The following is an 18,711-nucleotide window of genomic DNA, read 5'->3' as shown; positions in this document are numbered from 1 at the left end:
CGTGGGCACAAATAAACTGATGTGGATTTTAAATTATTTTTATCAACTTGAAAAACAGGCATATTTTGTAGATGTGTTCCTAAAAATATGCATATATTTTTACCCTTGCGTGTGATTGTTTTAAACCCATGTTTAGACCTGTGTCTGACCCGACCCGACCCGCACCCGTATCCGACACTGTTGGATATTTTTCACCCGTTTGAGCCCCCGTTACCCACGGGTACCCGAACCCGTGCAGGACTCTGCCACAGGATGCCATTTGGCTGGTTTTCGTGTAAATTCCTAAAATATAGGCCTGTCCTACGGAAATAGACTACAACAAAACTGTTTCTGATCTCTATTTCCTCTTGACATTAATAATGAGCAAGGTGGCATTAGTCTGAGAAACAGTTGTGAGAGACAGCCATTATGTGGTTAAATAATTAAAACTATCTAAAAGGTGCCAACAGGAAAGATTGTGAGTGGCAAGGCCTCTCTGAAGCATGGACAAATTGCTTTTCTCTGACTTAATTACAGGGTTATGATTTTCAACCGATGCAAAGAGCTGCTTTTTGTGCCTTATTATGATAATAAATTAGATTTTATGTATTGCATTGCTGAGGCATGATAATTTATGGAAATGAAGCTGAAGTAGTGGTTCCTGTTAGCTCAGTTTTGCGGTTTAGTTCTCAGGCGGTGAGCTCTTGCACAAGGCAAAAAAAAGTGTGAAAGAGATAGAGGATGGATCTATGAGTGTGTGTGGTGTGTCCGCGCGCTTGACTGGTGATACCACACCAAGAGCTTTGATGATTCTCACAGTCTTTGCTTAAGCTTACAGTAATCAACTGAACGTTCGTCTGAACACATGCTCCAGAATCCTCAGTGGCTGAATAAACTTTGCACAGCTTGGCACATCTTTGCATATGGGAGTCTCCATTTGAAACGGCATTGTTCTAAGAGGTCCAAGCATTGCGTCATTTCAAGCTAAATTGCCTCCTCCTTACCAGTGGGTATACTTAGGCAGGTTCCAGATACTATATGTTGACATATCAAACTGAAATTATGAATGTAAAATATATAATAATCATAATATATCATGGTATAAATTCACATTCTCATCAACATATTTGTATTTGTTTTTCATCATAATGTCTGGGGTCTTTGTTTTGTATAACATATAGTAACTATTTATGGCTAACATGAAATAACAACATGCTATAGCAATACTTTTACATCATTTATCAATCTTGGTTGATGGTGTTAATTTCTTTATACTACTTTTTGCCTATTACATCAGCCATTCAACATGTTCACATGCACACCAATATGCTGATAAATAATCAGTAATGCAAGTCAACAGCGTTTACAAGACTTTATTTTAGACGAGATAGATAGATAGATAGACAGACAGACAGACAGACAGACAGACAGACAGACAGACAGGTAGATAGATAGATAGATAGATAGATAGATAGATAGATAGATAGATAGATAGATAGATAGATAGATAGATAGATAGATAGATAGATAGATAGATAGATAGATAGATAGATAGATAGATAGATAGATAGATAGATGTGAAATCTCGGATGTGAAATAAGATAGATAGATAGATAGATAGATAGATAGATAGATAGATAGATAGATAGATAGATAGATAGATAGATAGATAGATAGATAGATAGATAGATAGATAGATAGATAGATAGATAGATAGATAGATAGATAGATAGATAGATAGATAGATAGATAGATAGATAGATAGATAGATAGATAGATGTGAAATCTCCGATGTGAAATGAATTTTCTGTCGAATTTGAACCACTGAATTTGAGGAAGGGAATTTGTAAAGCGAAATAAATTGGACCGAAAATTGTATTTTTAAACCGAATCAATTTTTTTGGAAGTGAAATCTGAAAGGTATATATGGATTATATAATTTTTAATAATGAAAATGTGTGTGAAATGTTGTGAATTGAAATATTCCCAGTTTAAATAAACAACAAAATGCAAAATGCAAGCTCTAAAAATACAATGCATTAAAATGTAACCACGGTTAATGCAATGCATATTTATTTTTCAAGTAGTGCAATTCAACAATTACATTTTTTGTTTCAAAAACATTTGGCTTTTTTTTTTTTTTTTTTTTTATAAATGTAGTTTCATTGATTTAAAATAGGAGTAGCTAATAACTTGACAAGCAACATTTTCGAAGTAGCTTCCCCAACCTTGGAGAGTGTGTGTGTGTTTGTGTGTGTACTGAACCTGTAAAGGCTGTCAGAGGGTTAAGCAGCGGAGTGAGATGAATGGATGGCGAGCGGCAGTGTGAACTTTAACGAGGAGTTAATGGACAGGTTGGCAGAACGGACTGCACCCACAGAAGGGGTCTGATTCCCTCTGAGTCTGACCATGGCTGATTGATGGGCCGTCTCCCCTTGTTTATATTTCCCTGCCTCCCTGTCACATTTATTTCCTTTGTACAGCTCTTTCTGCCAATATGGAACCGAAATATCTGCAGGGGTGACAACGGCAATTTGTCCCAGACATGAGAGCGAAGGGAAAGTTTATGGCGCAGCTGTTTTTCATCAACCTCTGCATCTTTGTGCACGCATCTGATCTGGGGTCCGGTGGATGCACATATGGGAGTCGAGTTAAGCCATGTGACTGAATCCCATCGAGAGATGAACTCAGAACGAGAATGATGCTGAGTATGGGAAAGGTGGTTTTCGCTCAGAAAGTGGTCCAAAGCAGTTCCAAACGACACTGCCATTGAATTACAATGGCTAAAAGTAATATCCTAATGGGGGCATCCATCCTATTTTACAAACACAGGGCAGTCAGAGCATTAGTATAAGTGTGCCACTTGCTTGTCTCTGCTTGATATGTGTTTGCTGATAAAGAGGTCTGTTTTCTGGGCCATAGCATGCAATAAAGCTCAACACAGAACAGAACATTAAAAATTTAAACACATATTAAAGAGGACCTATTATGCTTTAGGTCTTATGCAACTTTATTCAGTGTGTAATGTTGCAGTTTGGAACTTACACGTCTCTCAATATTCCTCATTTAAATATTTCTCACCCACAGCATATGCAAAAAAAGGGACAAGGCCTGACTGAGTTGTAGTGTGTTGTTTCTGAAAAGAGCTGAAAGCGGTTGACCAATCTTAACCCAGCCAACCAATCAGAGCACATTGTGCTTTTTTTTTTTTTTTTTTTTTTTTTTTTTTTTTTTGAAGGAGGGGCTTCATAGAGACTTAAACTAAACAGAATGTTAACAGACTGGGAAAAGAGGTGCTGCAACAATGGACAATGTTTTGTTTTGTTTTTTGAACATTCAACAAAAAATGGAACCTATTCTAGTAGACCCCAAAAGAGGGCATAATATGGCTTCTTTAATACTGGGACAAAAAGGGTTTCACATCAAGTGTACATTTTTAGCACAACAAAATAATGTGTGTATGAACAAAATATTGTACTGCACCGATATCTACGGTACATACTGTATACACACATATTATTATTGGGAGGCTAGGTCATTTTTTTCCAATGGTGTGGTGCTGATTAATTAAATTCAGTTCACTTATAAATGTTATTCAAGCATCAGTTCTATAGACAATCATATTGTACATTCACATATACTCTCTTTATCATATAAACATCAGTTATATAGGTATATAAATAACTAAAATGAATAATAAAAAAAATAATATATATATATACAGTGGGGAGAACAAGTATTTGATACACTGCCGATTTTGCAGGTTTTCCCACTTCCAAAGTATTTAGAAGTCTGTAATTTTTATCATAGGTACTCTTCAACTATGCTTACAGTATATTAGTATATATTGTTTAAATAAATAATACTTGATTGTTAAATAATTGTTATTATTTTTAAACATTTATTTTTTATAATATATATCTTCTAGTTGCCTCACAAATAGAATAATTCTAGTTATATGATTTATTCCACTTTATTCATTCTTACTAACTTTGCAACTACTACATACTGTATCAACTAACTCTCATTAGAGTATTAGCAGACTGTCTGATTAACATCTGCTAACACTTTATTTTGATGCTCTCCCAATAGACATTCTTATGACTATAAGTAGCTTTGCATCCACGCCAACTATAGTTCTACTAACTTGAACCCTAACACCTAACCCTAGCCCTAACTGTCTACTAACTATGGAAGCTTGTTTCCACCAAAGTAATTGCCACTTTTTATCTTAAAATTCTGGCTCGCAATTACGAGCTTACATCTCTCAATTCTGACTTTTTTTCTCAAAAATTGCAAGTTTAAATCTCGAAATTCTGACTTTATAGCATGCAATTGCGGGTTTATTTCTTGCAGTTGTGACTTTATAATCACAATTGTGAGTTATGAAAATCAGAATTGTGAGGTATTTTGTTAGAAAATGTCAGAATTGTGAGCTGTCTTTTTCCCCTTAGAATTAGACTTTATAACTCACAATTGCGAGTTTATATTTCACAATTCTAAAAAAAAAGAATTGCGAGATATAAACTTGTTAGTTGACGTGTACTGTAGTTGCAAAGTTTATAGTTAGTAGAATGTTTAAAGTGCGCCGTCGAAATAAAGTGTAACCGATGATTTTATTTTATTAATCTTTTTATTTTTTTTTATTTTTTGCAATTGAGCTGTTACTGGCACAGGTGTTTTACACATAAAAATACACCTTTCATTATTTGCATCATCATTATATGGATCTTTATTGGAGAAATAGTTTTAAATCAAGCCACAGGCCAACGTGTGAGGCAGCAAAGATTTCTCCTCACATAGATCCTTTCCGTGAGCACAAACAGGGATAAAAGGACCAGAATTGATGTACGGAGCGGCCCTCCTGCAGCAGAGAAGCTCTCCCCTGTTCTCTATTAGAAGGTAATGTGGAGAAAAGCCCCTCTGGCCTCCGCCCCCTTGCAGAGATACAGGAGCATAAATATGCACTGCACCCCAGGCCCTCTCCAGGCCTGACACATCATGAAAGGGTGTAAGGAGTAAAAAGGAGTAAAAAGTATATAAAAGGTGTCTCAAGGAGTGGAATTTCTTACATTTTAGATTGGATGAAGAATATCTTTGTTTTCTTCTTTTTCTTCTTGGTTGGAGGTGGATGTTTAAAGCTACTTCTCTACAATGCCCTAACCCTGGTGACGTGAGGTTGTGTGTATTTGTGAGCAGTTGCTATTGTGCGATTGTGGCTGAAATATAGGTTTCTTGTCTTCAGTCCAGCTGTCAGGCTCATTAGCAACATAGAGACTTTAATGAGCTGCTAAATACACATTTTTTCATTTTATGTCATATTTTGGCCTTTTTTGTTTTATTATGACTAAAATGCCATCATTTTAATCAGCAAAAATAAATGTTATTTAAACCAAATATGCAAACGTTTTATATATGAATTTACAGTACAATGTTAGTAGAAGAGAGATCTAGTAAGTTTCATATAATATTCTTTAGATTTTTCTTCTAAAAGCATTGTACATTAGTCATTGTTAATATCTTGCAGTGTTATATTTTTCCTCCTCATGGATTTGTCAACAGTATGTTTTAATTAAAAGCATTCAATTTAGTCAACTGAATTGATGTAAAATATAACTTTTAAGTATACCCCTGAGATTCACTTGAAAATGATAACTCTGTCATTATTTACTCCCTTGAATATTTGGTTTGTAACTAAAATGTATTTTTGTTGATTCAAAATTACCGTTTTCCGTTTTCCTCCGGCCTGAAAACAGCCGGCCAATCAACGAACAGAGGGCGGGCTGAGAGCCGTGACGTAGACGCTGATTGTACCGTGGATGCGTAGATTTACTTCACATAATCTGCAAAAGTCGTTCACAGCCATGTTCACTCCGGTATTTCGCTCGATGGTTTTGTTTTCGCATCATACATGTGTTTACAGTGGAAGTTAGATGCGCTGAGCATGCGCATAACACACGCCATAACCAAACGTTATGTGATTGGCTTTTCAATTATGCCATGCCAGACTCTGTCTATGAAGCAAAGCGAAGTAGCAGAGTTTGGTATTACCAGGCTAGAAAAAATCACTAAAACAAATGAAAGGTTTGGAACAACATGAGGCTTAGTAAATGTAAACTATCCTTTCAATATTTAAATAATTTAACTGCACATTTGCATGTTCACGGTTCTCTGATGTCAGTTAATGATCAAAACATGAAGATAAACAAATACAATATTTCATATTTTTTAGTAAGTGTTGTACTGTTTTTTTTTTATTTATTTGAATTTTATATTTTTATGATTTAACTAATGATCTTTTCATAAACTCACAAACTCCCTGCAGTTTCCTCACAAATCCCCAGGGATTTGCAAACTCCAGTTTGAGAAACATTGAATTATTGTTATGATGTGCATTTTCCATCTTTGGGCCTGTTTACACTTGGTCACTTCATGCAATTTTACTGATCAGATAGCGATCCAATTTGTTAAAACTTCCATTTACAATTGTCCACATAAATGTATCTCTGCAAAACAAATCCAAATCCAATCTTCAATTCCTGCGCTATATGTAAATTTAATGGTTTTCACGTCCATGGAAGCAACAGATATGAGCTGCAATTTATTTATTATTAGCTAATTTCAAGTTCAAAGACAGCAATAGGAGAGATGGTAAGATCATTTAGGCTCTTTCTGAAATCGCCCCATATACCCTCATTCACTATTCCCTTCGTTAGTCCACAAATATATTAGTCCACTGCCACATTTGCACTTGCTGTTTAATAATTATCTGAAACAACTGGGAGCTCCAGTAGTAACATGAAAAGATGTATCTTGAACTCTGTCATGGAAACTGTGTATAAACTTTAATTAAACAATTTAATAATTAATTATAAAGGAATTATACCTGTATGATATTACGCTGTAGCCACATTGGACCAGCGGTTTGGAAAATGGATGGATGGATGATTCAGATTCACAATCGGATAACTCCGGTCAGAGAAAACACATGAAGTGACCAGGTGTAAACAGGCCCTTTGTCTTCAGAGATATTATATTAAAAAAGCATTTTCTTTTGTAATTTTGTTGATGAGATTAGATATATACAATTTCAAGAAGGTAGATATTTTTATATGCATTTCCAGCATGTGTCTTAGAAAATTTGAATTTACTTCACGAACATGTTATTTATAGTATAAATATGGGTAGTGTGAATGAAATTCGGACGTACTACATCCACCATGTTGTTACGGTCACGTGACCTACCAACATGAGAAAGCACACTTCGGAATCTCAGCGGAAGTAGTACGTCATCTGGGGACTTTTCACCTACTGTTTTTCGAATACATTGTATTCAGACATACTCTTTTTGTCATACTGTTTTTTCATAGCCAATATAGTAAGGAAGTATTCAATTTCAGGCGCAGCGTTTTACAGACTAAAAAATATGCTGATGAAACTTTTGTGTCTTTTATCCTTTCTCTGTGGACTTTGGGACTGGAGAAGTTCCGACCCAGATTCTCCTCAAGACATCCCAGCTAACAGGGAACGTTCTCGGAATTTCGGCTAACATTCTGGCAAGGTTCTATCAAAGTTATGAACAAATGTTCTTCCAGTAACATCAATAGAATGATTGTGTTATCAAAGTTTGTGATATTTAATATTGTTCCTAAAAATTTAGCACAAAAACAAAAGTATACATCGTTCATGGCATGTTTTTTCTGAAACGTTTTAGTTGGATATTCGTCTAACGTTTTATAACGTTAACGTTCAGAGAACTGAACTGAATTTAAAAGTAACATTCCTATATGTTTGAAGAATGGAATATTACCGTAACGTAAGAATTATTTTTTGTTTTGTTTTTTACTGGATGATTTGAACATTCTGAGAACATTGTAAAATAACATTTTCATAACCTAATAAGAACATTAGCAAAATGCTCTTTAAACATATTTTTTGTTAGATGGGATGCTGGCAAATCACTTTTCTTGAATAATTGCCTGTGTGAGCAAGAAGGTACACAACTTTGGCCAAAAGGACAAGGATTTTGTGGTATCCTTCGTAGTTTTTATCATTTTACCATAGTGTGATAATGTGTGGAAATGAAAACACCTACATCAGCCGAAGTTTTGATTACATGTGAAAGGTCTTTGACAGCTTATTTGTGGTCATTAGCACGTATCGTTATAGATAACATGTTAATTTGCATAATGTATTTTTAATGGCACGCTAATGACATTGAGAGGAGGCTAATTGAGTGAAGCACTGTGTGTGGATCAGTTTTCTTACAATATAATACTTATGAACAAGTGTCTAGGCCACACCCCCTTTGCAAACTTTCAGGCTATCTGATTAATGGCAGTGTAAAAGGTCTTAGAAATAGATTCCAGAAATGAAATATCCATTTGTTTTATGTCAATATGAATTGCCAGTTCATGCAAGTCTCTCAGAGTGTGCTGTCGAAAATAAATGAAGGGTTGTCAGAGCCGTGATGCTGCACAGCAGACAACACCAAAAAAAAGTCAATGGCATTGACTTACTTTCTGTGGGTTTGCTTGTGTTTATGTGTGTTGATTTTATTATTATTATTATTATGTAAGAAAATGTCACACTATTCAGATTTTTGTACTTTGCGAACTTGCATGTGTCTTTATATTATTTTCAGTTACAGAAGATTTTTAGTCAGAAGATAATGTCACACTTTTCTGATGTTTGCGCTTGGCGTACAAAGCTGCTCTCTTATCCAGTGGCTCAAAGCTATTGACTGCATTTTAAGCCTTTGTGACTCACTCCAGGCCAGAAAAAAATGTCTATAACAAATGCCAGCTGATTTTACAGGAGAAGTACAAACTATCCACTTGCGCATCTGAGTCAGGATGTAAGGTATTTGTACCTAGAGTAGCGTGATGGTAATCTCATGCTAGCTTGTTTCCGGCAGCTTGTCCTCGTGAATCAGAGAACATTTCCCTGGGATGTGTTGTGATGTAATGTTGATAAGATAGAATTGCTTTGTGAAAGGTGCTTTTTGCTGTCAGAAGGGAATAGAAGGGGGCACAATGGAGCAAAAAAAAAAAGAAGCAGTTTACTTTTTTTGGCCTCAACTGGTCTCAAAATATATGACAATTAAAAAAAAAAACATGTTTGTACATAAATTGTTTACAAAAATAGTTTAAAAATAATGTATTGCTGCTGTGGGAGAACTTTCTATATAGTAAAGAATCCTGAAACAAAACAGATATTTTAAACAATTTAAATATTTCACAATATTACCGTTTTTTACTGTTACTATTTACGCAATTATATATATATATATATATATATATATATATATATATATATATATATATATATATATATATATATATGCAGCCTTGGTGAGCATAAATCCTTTCTCTTTGTTATTTTTTTCCAAAAAATCGTACAGACGGTAGTGTATAAGTTTTAATCAAATGTTTTTTTTTTCTTTTATTCTTAAATATAAACTTACTAAAACGTTATTAAAGAAAGAAGAATCATAAACAGTAGGCTCTCAGTCACTCGTAAAATATGCTATGTGTCTTTATTCCCCATTTCTGTTTTAGCTTTAGTGAGCAACTCCAATTTTTTTAACCCCTTAGGACAGGAAAAAGTCTTTGTTGGTTGTGTGACTGTTTGTGTTCTTTTTGGAAAGGTATCCGAGTCAGCAAGACTTTTCAGAAAAAAAAATAATTCCCCCTCCTCTGTTTTGAAAGAGTCTCTATGGGTTTCATGAAAGCAGTAAAGCCAGAGAACTTGGCATTTTATTTCAAGTCTGTAAATCTGTGACTCAATTTTAGATTTCAGGACTACTGCAACTATTTTATCCAATTGTGCATACGCACATGCTTAGTTGTTCTGGGGGTCATGGCTGAGATATCACATGGTTAACCAATTACAAAAGGCTCATTACTCTTAGAGGTGTCGTTGCAGGTCATTTATCCCTCCTACATGTTTCAGGCAGTCTTTTTGCTCCATTTCTTCTTATTTCAATTTCAGCTTACCTTCCTGATAACCTGTCCACACTATGTAGTGCTAATGCTTGAGGTAATGTTGCTTAAAGGTCAAAAAGCTGCTTTGGGAATCAAAAGGTTGAAGGTTCGAATGCCGCAAGGGGGTAATCCATGAGCTGTCAGCATTGTGTTCTTGAGCATACATCAGTAGGTCTAATGGGGATTGTCTCTGCAATAAGTGGACAAATAAACTGAAAGACATTTGGAAATCCTTGAGTTTTGATACACTTAAAAAAAATGACCCATTCCAAGAGTGTATGTAATGGTCATGTGTGCCCCTCAGGTTCGCTGTGTTGAGAGACCCGGCAGACTGGCTGATCGTGAACCCGTTCAAAGGCAACGTCACCACCAGGGCCATACTGGACCGCGAGTCTCCACATGTTCACAACAACCAGTACACTGCTCTATTCATGGCCACAGATAACGGTAGGGCTTTTTTTTGCTAACACACATACATTTACTTACATTTTCAAACACACTGAAGCATACAATATTGATATATCAATAAAATGTGAATTATTTACGGTTGAACACCTTTTAGAGATACAAATGTGTACGAATCCTTATTTATCAATATTAACCCTTATGTGCTGTTGGGGATGTTTTCATCCACTATGGGGTATTTTTGAGTCTAAATTTGGCCATAACTTTTTCTGTGTTTCAGCAAATGGAATGATTTTTGGTGACAAATCTTATTTTGACACATATTTTGGGAAAATGCTTTGAAATTTTTCAAAAACTCAACAGTACACTGTGGGCAAATTTACTACCCTTTCGTTATGTTCGTGGCTGAAAACAGCCACTACTTTAAACTCCTGTAAAAATGTATCAGATAAATATTTTTTTCAATTTTTTTTGCATGAATCTATTAATCAACCTCAGTCCTGCTCAAAAATACTAAATGTTTAAAAAAAATCAGGATTTTAACTCTTTAATTGCCAAATTCGTAAATGATGTCACTGATTTGGGAAAAAAAACACACAAAATTACTAATTTTCAATATAAAATGTGATTGTGGACTGGATTTTTTTTACCTTTTATCACAGTCTTGGACATGTCAAAGATTAGAAACAACATTGGTTTTGATGCATTGTTAGTTTTTGTGCAGCATCAGATTTTAACTTTTTCTCCCTCATTTACTGTTCGTGGCTGTTTTTGCCCCATTGACTTCCATTATAACCACATTTTTTGATTGCAAAGTCATGACACCATATAATCATGCATTTTTGATTGTTGGTGGTTTTCCCTGTTGGGAAAAGGTAAAATTTGTAATTTTTACTGTTGATAACCAGGTGTCACCATTAACCCTTTAGATAGGCCTGTGCAAAAAAAAAAGCTTAGTTTCTGGCTTTTACATGGAGTTATATGGAGTATAATAGCATAAAGTGTGTGTGTGTTTGTTTGTGTGTGTGTGTGTGTGTGTGTGTGTGTGTGTGTGTGTGTGTGTGTGTGTGTGTGTGTGTGTGTGTGTGTGTGTGTGTGTGTGTGAACTCACCTTGATGCGTCTGAGAAAATCAAAATATGCACCTCAGCTCTCAGAACTACATGAAGTAAACAAAAACAAAATAAGTGTGTTTATGCATCTGCTCCCTTTTGATGGTGAGAAATGCAGACTAAACAAAAACAAAGCAAGTGGATTTAAATGCGTGCATGCAAGCCTGCTGGTCATTTGATGGTGAGAAGAGCAGCCAGCAACATGAGAAAGGGCTTGACTTGTAGTGAAGTTTTAGAGATGATTATGCAGCCTGACCCTTCCAGCGAGCTGCAGGATGTATCGTCTTCTCCCTCTGACACCACAGACTCAGGAGAGTCAGATCCTGATTTGGATGTGCCACCCTCATCATCCTCTCTAGCTTCCACTGAAGGCGAGGAGGATTCGGAGGATCCTGAATCTGGGTGGATTGGGAGAAACGGCGAAGTGTGGTTTTCCACCAACGCGGAGACAACTCCCTTTCTTCAGCCTGCCAGAGGCGTGACTCCAGGGCCGACGCGCTATGCCTTCGCAAGGGTCCAGAACATGGATTCCGTGTTCAATCTGTTTTTTACGGAGGAGATGATTGACCTCATTGTCAGCATGACTTGTGTCAACACATACATGTTTGTACAGTCATACAAACATGCATGACTATGCCTTGTGATGGCATAGCGCGTCGGCCCTGGAGTCACGCCTCTGGCAGGCTGAAGAAAGGGAGTTGTCTCCGCGTTGGTGGAAAACCACACTTCGCCGTTTCTCCCAATCCACCCAGATCCAGGATCCTCCGAATCCTCCTCGCCTTCAGTGGAAGCTAGAGAGGATGATGAGGGTGCCACATCCAAATCAGGATCTGACTCTCCTGAGTCTGTGGTGTCAGAGGGAGAAGACGATACATCCTGCAGCTCGCTGGAAGGGTCAGGCTGCATAATCATCTCTAAAACTTCACTACAAGTCAAGCCCTTTCTCATGTTGCTTGCTGCTCTTCTCACCATCAAATGACCAGCAGGCTTGCATGCACGCGTTTAAATCCACTTGCTTTGTTTTTGTTTAGTCTGCATTTCTCACCATCAAAAGGGAGCAGATGCATAAACACACTTACTTTGTTTTTGTTTACTCCATGTAGTTCTGAGAGCTGAGGTGCATATTTTGATTTTCTCAGATGCATCAAGGTGAGTTCTCACACACACACACACACACACACACACACACACACACACACACACACACACACACACACACACACACACTTTATTATGCTATTATACTCCTTATAAACTCCATATAACTCCATGTAAAAGCCAGAAACTAAGCTTTTTTTTTGCACAGGCCTATCTAAAGGGTTAATGGTTCCACCTGGTTATCAACAGTAAAAATTACAAATTTTACCTCTTCCCAACAGGGAAAACCACCAACAATCAAAAATGCATGATTATATGGTGTCATGGCTTTGCAATCAAAAAATGTGGTTATAATGGAAGTCAATGGGGCAAAAACAGCCACGAACAGTAAATGAGGGAGAAAAAGTTAAAATCTGATGCTGCACAAAAACTAACAATGCATCAAAACCAATGTTGTTTCTAATCTTTGACATGTCCAAGACTGTGATAAAAGGTAAAAAAAAATCCAGTCCACAGTCACATTTTATATTGAAAATGAGTCATTGTGTGTGTTTTTTTTTCCCAAATCAGTGACATCATTTACAAATTTGGCAATTAAAGAGTTAAAATCCTGAATTTTTTTTAAACATTTAGTATTTTTGAGCAGGACTGAGGTTGATTAATAGATTTATGCAAAAAAAATTAAAAAAAATATTTATCTGATACATTTTTACAGCAGTTTAAAGTAGTGGCTGTTTTCAGCCACGAACATAACGAAAGGTTGTAAATTTGAACAATGCACAAGGGTTAAAATCTAGAGCTGTCAAAAAGTAGCCTACGGAATTTGGTACCAAGTCGGTACTGACATTTTAAAATTGTGACGCTTTGAGCAATATTGAGCGGAATCGTAAACACCTCTGATTGGGCATTGTGTTCACGCACTCATCGGATGGATATGTCTGTGATTAAAATGCGCCAAACGCAACATAAATTCCCAAAAGTAATCAATTTTATTTGTGTGCTGTAATCCACATCTTTACAATCCATACGTTTGCGAGACCCAAATTCAAGACCTTCATCTCAATTACTTCTCAGCAGTGACCACAACCGCCAAAAATCCTGCAATCGTTGCAAATAAGTAAAAAAATGCTGCCAAGGAAGCTTTACAAAATGTTTTAAATTATGAGCATAATTTACAATTAATGTTTTAAATCAAAGTGCAAATTATGAGCACTTTTTAGACAGTGAAATGTCTTACGCATGATGCATTTAAAGTGTAAGTTGCAGGTTAACCACCACAGCCAATTAATGTGTAAATTAAAGTGCTCTATATGTATATATTGAATTATTTCTGTCTTAAAATGCGTTAAAATAACATTTATTGGGGTTTCTTCAAAGGTAGCGTGTTTTTTCAGTTACTGGGTGATGACGTCACAAGAGGAACTCGCAACCCATACTCTGCTAGATTCCTACTGTATTATGGCTATTTGGAGAACGACTGAGGATGTGGGAAAACATCAAATTCTTTATGGACCACAGCCCTACAATTTTTAACTGGTCAGGCGTGAGAGAGGGCAGCCATGGCACTCAAAGAGTTATTAATGCTTGGTGTGAGGAGAATTAGTGGAGGGTTGGCCAGGTGAGTAACATTAGCTACGTTAGAGCTAGTCTGGTGCAAACTTAACCCGGATAATATAACGGAACAAGCGAGTCTTTTCAAAATATTGCCGTCATGTAGAAAAGCAAGGAGGGACAACGACTAAAGACATTATTTACTTACAGTAAGTCAGTCCAAATCAGAGCTGCAAGCCTGCAACGTTAGAGATGCACACACTGCACAGGCATCAATCGCTAGTCTCATCGACGCCTCAAACGTCATGTAATACCCTTCCTCAATCCACGCGTTATCAATTTCTCACGATTTAATTAGCGATGTTTATTGTCAGAAGAGAAAAAGAGAGATCGATGTCCCCATCACTGTGTTTGTGTGGGCTATGCCACCCAATTGAATCAGCAGTGGAGAGTGTGTGCTGCCGTGAGGTGAACGTGTTTTGGAGTTTAGTGGAACAGCTCGACCTGCGACCGGCTGATCTGACGTGCCTGAACCCGTTAGTTTTGCGAATAGCGTATTCTTATTTCAGGCAGGATCACGATCCCCTTGAAGTCAGCACACACGAGTATGTTTACAATGGATTTATTTTATCCATAATTTTTTTTTTATCAAATAAAACATACAACCAACTTTTCTGAAGTTATGTAAGGCATCTATAGCTGCTAGTGTACGGTAACTCTACTAGTGAGTTCCTCTTATGACGTCACGCCCCATCTAGTGGAAGGGAGCGGGAGCGGTTAAAACCACTGTTAAAAGTGCCAACTTTTCATATTATATCAGCATTTTGGTATAAAAAACAATGGTGGGCGGTTCTTATCTTTATGTTTAATAAACACATTGCATTACTTCGTGAAAAATTTTACCTGCAACTTACACTTTAATATCATGCTGCTTGATCTGACATTTCAGAAACATTTCAATGTGCTGAGCACTTGATTTTGAAACCACTATTTCATTGTACAAATCCTTATTGAAGAGCTTACTTTGTGTTGAAGGACTTTTATTTTGAAGTGTATATATGAAGACTTCAGATGCAAAAGCCTCTAAGTGCCATCTGAAATTTAATTCTAAAATTAGCATTTTTATCAAGCTTGTATGTTTATGTTCAGTTATTTCACTTTAATGGCAATGAAAATAACCTAATAATTGTCATGAAAGTGAAATTACTGAACCTAAATATACAAGCTTGATAAAAAAACTCATTTTAGAAGAAAATTTCAGATGGCACTTAGAGGCTTTTGCATCTGAAGTCTTCATATATACACTTCAAAATAAAAGTCCTTCAACACAAAGTAAGCTCTTCAATAAGGATTTGTACAATGAAATAGTGGTTTCAAAATCAAGTGCTCAGCACATTGAAATGTTTCTGAAATGTCAGATGAAGCAGCATGATATTAAATGCATCATGTGTAAGACATTTCACTGTCTAAAACGTGCTCATAATTTGCACTTAACCTTCTATAAATGGTGTGGACACTGTGGTGCATTTATGAAAGTGCCAACTTCAATAATAAATAAATTTTTACTTTTGTCACCTCAATTGTCATCAAAACTAAACACTATCACGGTGAGCCCATTTTATAGTATTCTCTTTTCAAGCTATCAGCCACGGATTATTCTCCCACCACATGAAATTACACGCTTCTGCAGGTCGGAGAACACAGTTGTTACATTAGTGCTCTCTGGGTAGTGTAGTAATTTCTCTCACTTGGCATAAACAACATTTAATTAACCTCTGAATGAGTCACTTCTCAATGTCAAATCTTCTGACAGGGACACTTGGAGGGATTAGAGTAAGAAGGAATGGTCTCTCTCTCTCTCTCTCTCTCTCTCTCTCTCTCTCTCTCTCTCTCATTCACTCACTCACTCACTCACTCACTCGCTCACTCTTGGTCTGCTTTTTGTTTGTCTGAAGGAGGTTGGATTTGGCATTTGAGAGATGACAGATCCATTAAAGGAAACAAGCCAACCAAAACACTTCTCAAAAGTGCTCATATTTGCAGCTTTTAAATTTGTGATTTCATACTGTGAGAATTCATACTTTCAAGGAGGCTAAATGCACTTTGCCTCTCTCTATGTACATCCCTGTGTTTGCAATAGCACACAAATACTACTCTTATTATTTGTTGGGTAACACTTTACAATAAGGTTCATTAGTTTACATTAGTTAATGTATTAACTAACATGATCTAACAATGAGCAATACATTTGTTACAGTATTTGTTGAATTTATTTGGCCTGGAAAACTTGGTATTCCAAAACAGAATGGAGTTTGCAGTCAATTATTGAAGTTGGCACTTTCGTTACACTTTAATTTACATTTATAGTACATTTACCATTCAAAAATTAATTATGTAATTATAATAGTAATATTATATTACAATTCAAAATAGCTGTTATATATAAATTCAATGTTATATATTCCAAATAATATATATATTCCTGTTTATATATATATATATATACACACAGTACAATACAGATATGAATATATCCAAATAATATATATAATTATTATATATAAATTCAATGTTATATATTCAAAAAAAAAAAATATATATATATATATATACATTGCCTCACTCTATTTCCAGTACATCTCTCTCTTTCCTCCTTATATTCTCTTCACATATAATTTAGTCACAAGTTCTGGATGAGATGTGCTCATTTCAGAATATGTATATGCGGCACTGTTGACTCTGAGCAGTCTTCCTGTCATCACCACCCTCCCTAATTCACACTCTTTCTCTCTCTCTATCTCTGTCTCACATGCGGGAATTGGGGAGTGTGAGAGATGTTGATTTTAGGCTAAATTGCTTTCTGTGATCGTGAGGAAAGCTAGATTGTGAGGCCAGAGAAATGCAAGTGGCTTCGTTTGCGTTGAGGAGTATATCAAGGCAGGTGAACCCCACAGCAAAGAGCAAATAACATATAAGAATGCCACAGCCCAGACATCAATCTGAGTATATATGCAAATCAAGTTTAACTTAAGATCGATAACGGTTAGATTTTTTTTATTTCATACTCATAATAAGCTATTAATCATTGTTTGCTGAGGTTTCAAAAAGGTTACGGTGACTTGCGGCTATGTGTCATATTTGAGTTGTTATTTGCATTGAGATGTAGACATTTGAGATGCAGACCAGAGGCTTATTTAAATAAATGTCAAATGTCCAAAAATAAGTTTTACTTTGAGGTAACTTACTGCATTATCTTTCTCCATTTACTAGTTCAACTGAGTTCACTTAGTGGGAAAGGATATCTTATTTTTAGGCGCTATTAAAGTCACAATGAAATCAAAATGAGCTATTTACATTTTTTACAGAATGATGCAGTGTTTAGTGTAAATGATTTATCCGTGCACATCAGTATTTTTTTGTTTTTTAATTCATGTGCATTCATAATCTTTAATCAAAAACGCTTTCACCTCCCCCTCCAAACAACATCTTCATGACGTATGTCTGGGCGGAAGGTGGAACTAAATATCCTCCACAACTGACTGCGAACTGCCATTCAGATCTGCCTCCAGTTAGTTAGCAACGCCCAACTTCGTACGAAATCAAGTCCCGTCCTACATTTTTTTTTCTCATTCTTTAAGTCGTTTCATTCAGATCACAATGAGGAAAAGATTATCGCACTTCATGACGACTTTAAACGGATAGTTCACCCAAAACTCTTAATAAACTCTTAAATAAAAGGGTTTCATATGACTTGTGCACTGTATTACAAGTCTCATGAAGCCATACAATGGCTTTTTATGATGTACATCAGCAAATTATTCTTTTGAATCTTCTTTCAAATTCTTTTTTTTCTTCTAATTAATAATTTTATCAGTTTTGTAGTTTAGATAATGAAAATATGGTTTTGGACTTGATCTTTTTGACTACAACACTGCATTTCATCCAGTTGATAAAACCAATTTTAAGGATTTGGTTTCCATGTTCAGCTCAATAGGTGAAGATAATCAGTGAATAATGACTAATAGTCAATAATAATGGGCCCTATTTTAACGATCTGAGCACATGGTCTAAAGCGCCTGGCGTAAGTGCACTTAGCGCGTGTCCGAATCCACTTTAGTTAGTTTAACGACGATAAAAATGGTTGCTGCGCGGCGCATGGTCTAAAAGGGTTATCCCTATTCTCTTAATGAGTAATGGATGTGTTTTGGATGTAACGTGCAAAAAAACAATCAGATTGTACTTTCCCATTCCCTCTAAAAGCCAGTTGCACTCGCACCATGGCGGGTGGCTATTTACATGGCGGAATTTGCAAGCGGAAAGACTGAATGCTTCTCCAGAGAGGAAACGAATCTGCTCATGCACGAGGTTAAAGCATGGATTCCACCATACTGTATATTTATGTAGACAATTTTAATCTTTTACATCCTTTTATTTTTAATATGTGGCTAGTTTGTGTGCTGCTGTGCATCCCTGTGTGTGTAATAAGCAGAGTGGATGAGCATTGTGGACCCGCCTATAGGCGCATATCACTAATGCGCCCTTTAAATAAAAAAAATAAATAAATAAATGGGCCATTGACTTT

General features: G+C 36.1%; 1 protein-coding gene across 1 annotated transcript in view; it reads left to right on the top strand.

Moving 5' to 3' along the window:
* The window catches only part of cdh13 (cadherin 13, H-cadherin (heart)), a 347,744-nt gene that overhangs the window by 304,548 nt on the left and 24,485 nt on the right, over positions 1-18,711 (top strand). Inside the window, exon 11 of the mRNA XM_081372855.1 lies at positions 10,270-10,412. Within this exon, the coding sequence (XP_081228981.1) occupies positions 10,270-10,412 (143 nt within the window). The remainder of the gene's footprint in view (positions 1-10,269; positions 10,413-18,711) is intronic.

Source organism: Scardinius erythrophthalmus (assembly GCF_964197995.2).
Source record: "Scardinius erythrophthalmus genome assembly, chromosome: 8".
Taxonomy (NCBI): domain Eukaryota; kingdom Metazoa; phylum Chordata; class Actinopteri; order Cypriniformes; family Leuciscidae; genus Scardinius; species Scardinius erythrophthalmus.
This window is presented reverse-complemented; position numbering and strand designations above follow the sequence as displayed.